This window comes from Glycine soja, chromosome 10, assembly GCF_004193775.1.
Source record: "Glycine soja cultivar W05 chromosome 10, ASM419377v2, whole genome shotgun sequence".
NCBI lineage: Eukaryota > Viridiplantae > Streptophyta > Magnoliopsida > Fabales > Fabaceae > Glycine > Glycine soja.
The window spans coordinates 44,778,326-44,789,208 of record NC_041011.1 but is presented as its reverse complement, the minus strand read 5'-3'; the positions used below and the strand labels follow the sequence as shown (position 1 = coordinate 44,789,208).

General features: G+C 29.1%; 1 protein-coding gene across 2 annotated transcripts; it reads right to left on the bottom strand.

Moving 5' to 3' along the window:
- Nucleotides 1–5,517: 5,517 nt before the first annotated feature.
- LOC114370999 lies at nt 5,518–9,391 on the bottom strand. 2 transcript variants are annotated; one of them, XM_028328402.1, is made up of 2 exons: nt 9,225–9,391; nt 5,518–7,779 (listed from the first exon to the last, which is right to left on the bottom strand). In XM_028328402.1, exon 2 carries the CDS (start codon nt 7,720–7,722, stop codon nt 5,920–5,922), a length of 1,803 nt encoding a protein of 600 aa, XP_028184203.1. In that variant the 5' UTR covers nt 7,723–7,779; nt 9,225–9,391; the 3' UTR covers nt 5,518–5,919. The 2 variants fall into 2 exon arrangements, with proteins under 2 accessions (XP_028184203.1, XP_028184204.1); XM_028328403.1 differs by having other exon boundaries at nt 5,518–7,729.
- Between the last annotated feature and the right edge of the window lie 1,492 nt (nt 9,392–10,883).

The following is a 10,883-nucleotide window of genomic DNA, read 5'->3' as shown; positions in this document are numbered from 1 at the left end:
AATAAATAATATACTATCTCAATAAATTTAAAATAAAATTTAATTTTGACAATAAATGAATTTAAAAGTTATTACATATTAACATTATATCAACCATAAATAAAATAAATAATTTATTAATAATTATATAGTATTGTATAATCATATTTTTTATTTTTATATTCTTTGAATTCATATTTTTAATATAAGAAAAATAGACTTAAATATGAAAAATTATGTCAGTAAGAAATTATATAAAATTAAAATTTACTCACACCGTTATTATGTTTTTTTTCTATAACCATTATTATGATTATTTGTTATGAAATTAGCCTCATATCTTTAATAATTTAAGAATTAAGTTAATTATTTTTTTTATTTTAAATATTAATAAATATGAAATATATTATTTATAAGAAAATTAAATGTTTGACAAGTTACTTCAATCAACTATATTATTTGATATATTTTATCATGATAACCTCATAAAAATTGATAATTGATATGCTTAGTTTAAAAAATTACAAATAATACTTAAAAATTCCATTTACATCGTTTAATAGATTATAAACCAATTACAATTTTCTTTTAAATATTTTATAGCGCACAAGTTTAATAAACTTATAACCGATGTCCTCAACCATAACTTATCTTTCTCTCCTTGGCTGATGCTTCATAGATGTGTTCATACTCATTCATTATGCATGCCATTTGATCATTTTAGACCATATATTGAGTACACTCAAGGAAGATCGAATCTAACCGGGTTTAACAACGTGCATGTATTACTTATTAGTTAAGTAGCATGTGCATAATAATATACATAATATAAATACATTTTTGATAGTTAATATATTTTAGAATCTTAATTGTAAAAAAAAAATCCACTATGAAAACATAATTTCGTTGACAAAATTTCATTGTTATATTTTTACATCCTCTCCTACAAGTCCAACTCATGATTTCGTTGGATTGTTATGAGAGCAAAATACACAATCTTGGTTCTGCTGTGTAATTTAAAGTGGAAAAAAAAATACGCAACAACAGAAACATGATTTTTTTTATTATTTAGAGTAAAAAATATATATAATATAATCATAATTTTATTTTCTACATGCGGGTGAAAAAAATTAAATAATACAAACGTGATTTTGATTTTGTTAGACTTGTATAATTGAATCATGTGATGGTTGTGCTTTATTTTTTATTTTTTTTTTCATTCCTTATAAACAACATAATGATTTTGTTAAATTTTTTCTATCAAAAACATTTTCATGATATGGTTAAAAGATAAAAGACACTCACTTAAATTCTAGAAGTTGTTTCTCTAAACCAGAGACGGGGTTTACCTTTAGATTAATCAATCATGATTGGAATTAGGGGTAGGAATAGGTTAGGTCAGGCTTTAAAAAGCCTGAGCCTAACCTAGGATGAATTTTTTAGGCTGTCTATAGCCTATCAAAGATTTTTATTTTGGTTTAGCTTGACCTTTTTAAAAGCTTAATCTGGCCTGATAGCCTTTTTAAAAGTCTTCTTCATACATTAAATCTTTAGTACTCTTTCATGGAAAAAAAGGAGAAGTGGTAGTAGGCTTTCACCACGAAAAAAGAATATATGCATGGAAAAGAGAAGGTAATAAGAAGATGAAATAAAAAATGTTAAAGGAATAAGAAGATGCAAGAAAAATGAAGTTTACCTTTATCAAAGCTTGAACTGAAAATGATATGATTTTTGTTTACTCCCGTAATAGGAAAATTAAAAGGAAAAGAAGACGTTAAAAGGAAAAGGAATAAAAAAACCAATATAAATAATAAGGAATATAAAGGGACACATGATTTATATCTAAATTATAATTAAAATCTTACTTGATTTTATGAATGAAAGTTATAGAGTATAAATGTGGAAGCTAGTTTTAAAAAAAATATTTATTATACCAAAAAAATAATATAAATATATATTGTTTCCCAAAAAATAGTATATATATATATATATATATATATATATATATATATATATATATATATATATATATATAGGCTAGACTATCAACTTTATAAGACTTTTTAATAAGCATAAGTCTGATTTATTTAATTTAATAGGCTTTTAAAAAAGTTTGAGTCTAACCTTTTAATTAAATAAGTCAGTTCAGGTCAAATTTTATATAGGTCAGGTCTTAGACCGATCTGACCTATTCCTATCCTAATTGAAATAAAAAAAAAAGATTAGAAAGAAAAAAAAAACTAACGATAAATTTTTTATGTATATTTGACTTTTATGCATATATCATTTGGTGTCATTAGTATTTATAAAAAAAATAAAAATTTAACACGTTAATAAAATTTGGAAGAATAACTGTGTTTCCGAGTTCCTTTTTGGACAGGACGTTAAAGCTGTTTTAGCAACTATCATTAAATTTCAACTTACATGCATCTATTCTTGTGCTAATTAAATGGAGTTTGTAGGATGCTTTCATTACAAATATAAATGTGTTAATCATTCAATATGCCAAAAACAACTGCAAGTCTCCTTGTAGAAGAGGAACTGTGAGACTGCTCCTTGGGTAGTTATATATAAAATTTTGGTACTTGGCCAGACAACCCAAATCCAAATGGAAATAAAGGGTCAATATTTTTTACCAACACTAATTGGGAGTTGGGCAATTGTCTTCAACCATGCATCATGTATGTTCTTGACAGTGAATCCATTGTAAAAAAAAAGAAGAGAAAAGTTGACATCCTCAATAAAGAGAGAATACAAAGTATTTTAAACCTATCATTTATAAACTTATCGTAGATAACTAAGTCTTATACAAACCAAAGAGAAAGGAGAATTAATACCAGAGCAAATAGATATATTAAATCTGAAAAAAATAGAATCAATGCAGCAGATATAAAGCACGTGGTGAGGATTTCGATCATCAGTACGTCATGTGCATGGTGTGAATGTTTTTTTTTTCCCTCTTTTTCTTAGTTAAAAAGTCAAGCCTTTTAAAAAATGCATAAATAATAATAAATTATTAAAATTATTAAATATAACAAATATTTTATAATTTTCGTCACAAATTAATGAATATTTAATATTTTATAATTGTCATTACAAATATTTTTCTCCAAGGCATGATATTATGTCATTTTGTAGTTTTATTTTCCTCCATGGCGTCGATCATCCTGATATTATGCCAAGTTGTACTTTGCTCATTAGGAAACTCTTTTTTTTTTTTTTATGATACAATAACGATTATTAGGAAACTTTGTAAACGACAATGAATGGTATGAATGAAATATCTTTTAGCCAAAAAAGTTATAGATTAGCCTTAATTGTAGCTTGTCGTAAATATCCCTAGAAACGAATCATCATCTATGGAGAGGTAATCAAACTAATTACCAATCCTATAACATAAAACTTTAGTAGAACCATAGACTTTTTCCGTAACTTTTTTTCCTTTTGTTATTCCTTTAAGGCGACCCGATGACCTCTAACAGTTCAAGTACTGACAAATTGGCTACCAAAATAGCAAGGTCATTCACCTTCAAGTGGAGGAAGATCTCTTCCCAAATCTTCTAGTGTCCTTTTGTAATTCTTTGGTTCATTTCAATCTCTTGTTGCCTCCACTTTTTAGTATTCGTTTCTTTAGTGTGGGCGATTTGTGTTGTGTTTCATTCAAAGAAACCATCTTAATTTAAAGGTGTTCATGCTTCATTTTTTTATCGAAAAATCATCCAAAACAAACTTAAAAAATATATGCAATTCGATTTGATTTTCATTTAAAATAAAATCTGAACCAAAAAAACCAAATCAACACTTTACCGTTTCATTCCGTTCAATTTTTGTAGTTTTTACTAAAATTTATATATTTCTTTTTATATTTTAAATAAAATTACATTAAAAAATGTTAATAATAGTCTACAAAACTTATTAATATACTAAACATTCTACACTAAAAATCTATAAGATTTCATCTATTTTTTAACCAAACATATCTTAAAAAAATTATTTGAAAAAAAAAAGTAATATACATCATATATAAGTTTTGTATTCATAACAATACAAAACATTATGAAACTCAATTAGTACGCTCATAAAATGTATAACACTAAAATAACATAAATGTTAGTGTTGTGGTTTGATTCAATTTAGATCAATTTTAAAAATACAAATTGTAAACCGAATCAAACCATTCGTTTGAGAAATAATTCATAAAAAAAAATTTAAAAAAATTGATTTAGTTCGATTTTCAGTTTTTTTGAACGGTTTTCAAATTTTGGATCGGTTTAAATTTTAACATCCCTGTGTCAATTGTTTGTTTCCTTGTTTCAGCAACGAAACAGTAACCCCCAACCACAGCTATTGTTTCATATATAATTGCTTTTAAAATTACCCAATAACTAATGGAATTGTCAACGAATCTGGAGCGGATTGTTAACATCATGGTATTGGTAAGTAGGTGGCAAGGGATTAAGGGTTTAAAGGGCGGAGGAAAGAAGAAATAATAAACTAAATGTTATAGCCTCGGGTCCATGACACAAGGCATTCTTGTACCTGTAACTGTTTTGATTGTGTGCACTCCTAGTTCTGCAATTTTTACGTTCTTCGGAACCTATTCTATTTTTTTTCCTTAACAGTTAATCATCTTTGTTTCATTTTGGGGTGAGATTTGAGAGAGGTGTGAAGGGAGGAGGGGAATGGAAGTAGGGTAAAGAGAGGGGAGATAAGTGGTGAGGATATTTAAGTAAATTTAATAATAAAATAAAATAAAGAGGGAGTTATATTTAATAATTATGGAATATATGTTTTAACAATTGTCCACCTAAATGGTCAAAAGACTATGTTGGATTATCTTGGATGTTTATATTATAAATGATAATTTTCATTGTCTCTTCTTTCTTTAAGGAAGTTTTTATTTTATCCTTAAAATAATATGATATTGACGCATGAAAAATTATTATCCATTGATTTTTTTTTTTACAACATACATTATCATCCATTGATTGACATCAATTAGAGTTATATAAATAGTTATATAAATGTATCTCTTTTAAGAAATCAATGAATGAATGGAAATATATTTGAGTATTATTTTAGTCTTTATTTCCCTTTTTACCTTCTTATTGTCTAGTTTTTAGGTTAATTAGAGTAACCCTGGTTATAGCAATCTAACAGAAAGTATATAAATGCACTATAATAAAGCTTATGACAATCAATAACTATTCTTAACAAATTAATAACTAACTAATACTTCTAACAAATTAACTACTCTTAACGTTAACTTCCAAGAAGTCCCATGGTCTCGAGACTCGACTTTCTCAAACAGCTATTAGAATGTGTTCAAGAAAAGAATTTTTTTTGTTCATAGTTATAAAAATACCACTATCTTTATTATGTATCCAGTTTTATTTTTCACAAATAAACATAAAAATATTATTTTCATTATTTTCTGTACAAAATTTTAAAACATGAAATAAAATGGAAACAATATATATCTTTTTAAATTACTAACAAAAATAAAAACAGAAAATATGATTACATACCAAAAGTATATAGCATTTTTAAATCTGACTTACCATTCAAAAGATATCAATATAGAAATATCCAGGTTGATAAAAGCTATACAATTTAATACATATAAAGTTCAAAAATATACACCCATAAAACAACTTTTCAAAGATGAGACTAGAGATCCAAGTTAAATCAGCTAGGATCTTCTCAAAGAAAAATAATACTAAATATTTAAAAAGAACATTTCTCACCAAGAATGTATTTCTGACACTAAATAAAAGTGTATGTAGGTAATTCTTTCATGCTCCATCTGCACTTGTTTCACATTAGTTGAGATTTAAGAAGCCAGAAGTTTGGTGTCCCTGAAAAGATTCATCCCAATCAATTGTCAGGGACTGCACTTTTGTTGAAAAATGAACCTCACATGAGCTTCATGAAAATTGATTATCCATTCAGTTGAGAGTATCCATTATCTACTCCATCACTGCCACAGTCTAGCAGAGCTTTTTTATTGAGCTCCTTAGCATATCTCCACACATAATTCAAACCCACAAGAAGCTCAGTGATTATTGCTTCTGTTTTTTCTTGACTAGCAAAATAAAGGGTTTGCACCAGCAAAACATTTGCCCTGGAAACAAAGCAGTGTTGCTCATAGCTTCTCTCGGATTGCCATCTTAGCATGTTGTGAGCAAGCGGGGCTAACCATTCTAACATACCCGTCATTGCTTCGGTCCATTCATCTGCTAGACCTGCATCGTAGACTGCTGCAGCCATGGCCTTGGAATATGGCTTTAGCTTGGTCCTAAGTGCAGATCTCAAACGTCTCGGTAACATGTTGTACAGATCATCTCTTGCATCAACACCAATCAAGTATGGAGATGTTGCTAACTTCTCGATCATGATGATAACATTTGCATAGTGCAGGGCTAAAGAAGCAGCACCAAGGGATTCAGATGGAGGCTTTAACCTGCATAGGTAATTGAAAGTGGATTGAGGGCGATGAACCTCTTTTCCAGGAGTAACAAGGTTTGCTTTAGGCTCATTGGGATTCCGTATTGCTAAATGAACATCATTTGGGCTAGAGTGGCTGTCAATGACCGAGGAACTGTCCGCAGGCACAAATCCTTTGAAAGGTTCTACTTGAGTCAGTCGACTTTGCCTTGTGTGAATTTCCTTCCCATTTGCGGTGGTTGAGTTACCATGAAAGTTCCAAATCTTGCTATTTTTATTTGTTCCATTGTCTGGAACTGGCTTTTTGGAATTTTTTCCAAGAGGACCTGAGAAAAATTTGAGACTTCTGTTCTTTGCTGAAATTAGGCCTGACTTTGTGGATGAGCCCCCACCATCAGAAGGAAACATGCTAGCTTTATTTACTTGAGCATTTGGACGAGATGTAGCAGCAAAATCACCGAGGGGTCCTGAAGCGAACCTGGCACGAACTTTGCTGGAGGGTTGGACTGAAGGTTGCAATAATTCAGAAACCGATCGACTGCCATTAGCATGATCAGAATTCAAAGCACTTCGATTCTTGGTTTTGCCAATATCTATAATCTCTTGAATGCCAAATACATTGTTGATCCTACTGAATATTGTAAATAAAGATCTTGCTAAAACAAGCACCGTGTAATCATATGTTCTGTTCCACAGAGAATTAGCCTTTAAGTTCTTCACCTCCAGCCCCTTCCATGCAACCTTCTTTTGATAGTCAATTAAATTTGGTCCATCTGATTCAGTGTAAGCCTTCATTCTTTCAAGAGTTTGCTCAAGATCAGCCAGCAGTTCCATCTCTTGATACAAAGTTGCGTTAGTTGATATAAACTTTTCCATCCTTTTTACCTTTTTTTCCATTTTCTTGGAAGTGAATCCCCACCGATATGGATCAACACCAAAAGTGATCAATTCATCAAAGGCATTCTCAAAATCTTTCAAACTTGGATCACTGCATTTCTTCCCGAGCCTAGCCACAGATTCAGCCACATGTGCCATATTCTCAAGCATCTCTAGACTGATTAAACGCACAATGAAATTCTCATCGTCTGAAACAAGCTTTCGGATACCCACAGAATTAGTTAGCTCTTCTCTCAACTTAGCAACCTGTTTATCACTTAAAGACTGCCACAAATTAACAAGCTTGGACATCAAGCTCGCAACTTCAAATGCTAACACTCCAATCACTGCCTTCTCAGAATTAGTATCATCCTTCCGTCGAATCTTCCATAGAGTTCGAAACCAAGATGCACCAACCATTGCTTACCTAAGAATGGTAAAAAAGATGCTTTTTAAGACAAGTCCTTGGTCATAGCTCTGTAGTACTCAGCAAATGACACAAAATAAGATTGTCAAAATGGGCATTAAGTATCCACCTACCAGATAAATTTCAACCTGAACAAATATTTTTTCTTATTATTTACAAGAATCAAATATTTTATGACACTCAGTGTAGAATTTCATCTCAAAAGTTTAATATCAAATATTTTTAATTTCATTAATTGTCAGTTAAAAATAATACAACAAAATATGTACTCGATCTTCTTACAAACTTTGTGGGCACGGAAGATTAAGCTTGAAGCAATTAAATTTGGTTTAGTGCATGATAGTTTGTTCCTATTACTTACTTTATGGTGCATGCAGGTGCCTATCCTAACATGTTCCAACCATGTGAAACTATTCCAAACATTTTGGTTTGAAAGCTGATTCTATCATCTTCTGCAATTTTGAAAATTTTACATGTTTCAAGTACAACTTATCAGCAATGGTTTATTTGATAATTAAAAATAGTCTTTTTCCCCTTGCAAACCAATCTTTCTTTGCCCTTCAACTGCTTAACTCAAACCTTACTTACCTCACGAGAAACAACCTAATGGCTGCTCCTCTTTAGTTTTATACAGTGCAAATTTATTCCTCATATTTAGCATTTTGATGCAATAGATAGATGGGGCTAAGGTAAATCACTTCATCATCTTATAGCTTAGTGATTTAATTACCAATTTTCCTATGTCTTGGAATGTTCGGCAAAATCTGGGAAAAGCAAACTACAAAACATTTGAAATGTGGATATCTTATGGAGATTGAAAAAGTGATATATACCAAAAGCAAGAATATCGTGGATTAAATAAAATGGTGATATAATTCTCAGTAAGTTCTTAACTTTGACTTCAAATTGTAGTTAAATTTTCCACCAAAAAAATAAAATAGTTGTAGTTAAATTAATATCTTATAGTTACCAACCATGGTATAACCCACACCGATAGAACCAAAAAATAAACATTTAAAATATTAAATGCATGGTTTTTAACAAATAAAAGAAAAAGAGGAAATAGGCAGTCACCAACAAAAAAAGAAGAAAAAATCTTTCCATTTACATGATTTTGCCTGAGCATATAATTATGGGGGGGAAAAAATTAACTTCTTGCATCAACTCCACAATTTCTTCTGGCAAATATTGCTGAAAAATATTTACTAATTAAAAAAAAAAGAGGCACAAAAATTAAAACCAAAATCTGGAGGTTCTATTTATTCTCTATTCCCTTTCCCCCTTTTTTTCTGTGTTAACTTTATTACAACAAATAGTAACTAAAATCACAAGCTGAAAGGAATATACTTTTGGGGGAGAAATGGTTCTACACCAATTCTGACTGCAATTAGAAAGGAAAATGACACAGAGCCATGAAATAAAAAAAAAAAAAAACATAGAACTTCTGAAGCATCACAGAAATCAAAAGTGACAAGTGGAAGACCCAGAAACTCACCGATCAGAAAAACGAGGACTTGGGCAAGAATACTCCTTGAGCTGAAAATGGTAACAGTGAGATGAGAGAGAGAGAGAAAGGGAAGTCTATGGAAGAAGTTGTGCAGTGAAAGGAAACGAAGGGGAAGTTGCAGAGAAAGCGAGTGTATGTACCATGGAATTAAAGACATGTCATTTTTTCTGCCTTATTTTTCTATTCCCCTGTTCACACGCTCTCATAATTATTTATTTACCAAAATTAATATAGTTTAATACTAGTTTTTAACTTTTTATTACTAAATACATAATAAAAGAATTGTTTTGCAGTATTGACTTTGACCAGGATATAATTTGGTCTGCTTTTGTTAATTCATGAATCCGAATCTTGTGTCAGTTGTGTGCACGCTTGTTCTTGTATTTACCTTTTATGTTATGAATTATGAATCTAAATTTTACCATTTAAATATCAGAGCATATTTAAATTATTCTAATATTAACTAATCCTTCTTTAAAGTTAACTATTAAATTTTAACACATTATTAACTTAACAAATGAAGCAACATTGTCCAATCAAAATAGTGAGGATTAAATTTACGGAAAAAAAAAGAGAAAGGGAAATCAAATTCGAATTTTGAGATGATTTAAAGGCCACAACTGAAATTGAGACTTGATCATAATACTGTTTGGGATTTATAGTGTTATGCATAATAAGTTTTTTTTTTTGTACTTTTATAAAAATTATCTTAAATGTCATACTTAAAATTATTGTTTATTAATTTACAATATTCTAAAAACTAGTGTATGAAAACAAAATTAGGACATATACAGTGAGAATACTCTTTTTACATGAGAATGAAAGGGGACAATTATACAGAAATAGTCAAAATTCATTTTGATGTGATTTTTTAAAAAAACCGATATGATTTAGCATGTTTGGTAAAGATTGAGCTAGATCTTAGTTGTAAATTTTTATCTAATACTGTACACGTTTATTTCACAAATCTTTTTAAACAATATTGCAGATCTGGTGATGAAATATTTTCCCGCCCAATTATTTATTGTGTCCATTTTCTTTATTTTCGTATTGGAAAGTACTACTTAGTAATATTCTTGTTTGTATATTTTTTTAATTTGTATTTTATATATCCTTTATCTCTTATTTATTATTTTAATATATTCTTTATCTCTCTTATTTTCGCTTAGATAAATCAATCAGATAAAAAGAAAAAGATACTCGTAATACCCCAAGTCCATAAGACGTATTGCACGCTTCAAAAAATTAATTATAGTTGGTCAATTGATATATTAATTTAAAGTTATTTTTTTCACACATATCTTTTATAAGATAGTTAGATTAGACACTATATATGTTTGAATGAGCATCAATATCATATCTCTCTCTGGATATTCAAAGTCAAACTGTTCTTCATCACCTATGTTAGTTTCTTTTTATTGTTGAAAGGGTCATCTATGTTGGTTGTTGTTTTGAGATAATGACAAAACAAAAGCATAAATAATAGCACGTATCTTGTATGCTATTCATAAATGTATATAAAATATTACTATTAATATATACACACATAAAAAAAATATTTATTTATAGTATAAATAAATTAAGATGAAAATACATGAATAGATTTAACTGTTAAAAAGTTTTTTAATTAATAAATATCTCAATCGA

What these genes read in the sequence shown, in the direction of transcription:
- LOC114370999 (XM_028328402.1), bottom strand. Translation starts at nt 7,722, where the DNA reads ATGGTTGGTGCATCTTGGTTTCGAACTCTATGGAAGATTCGACGGAAG.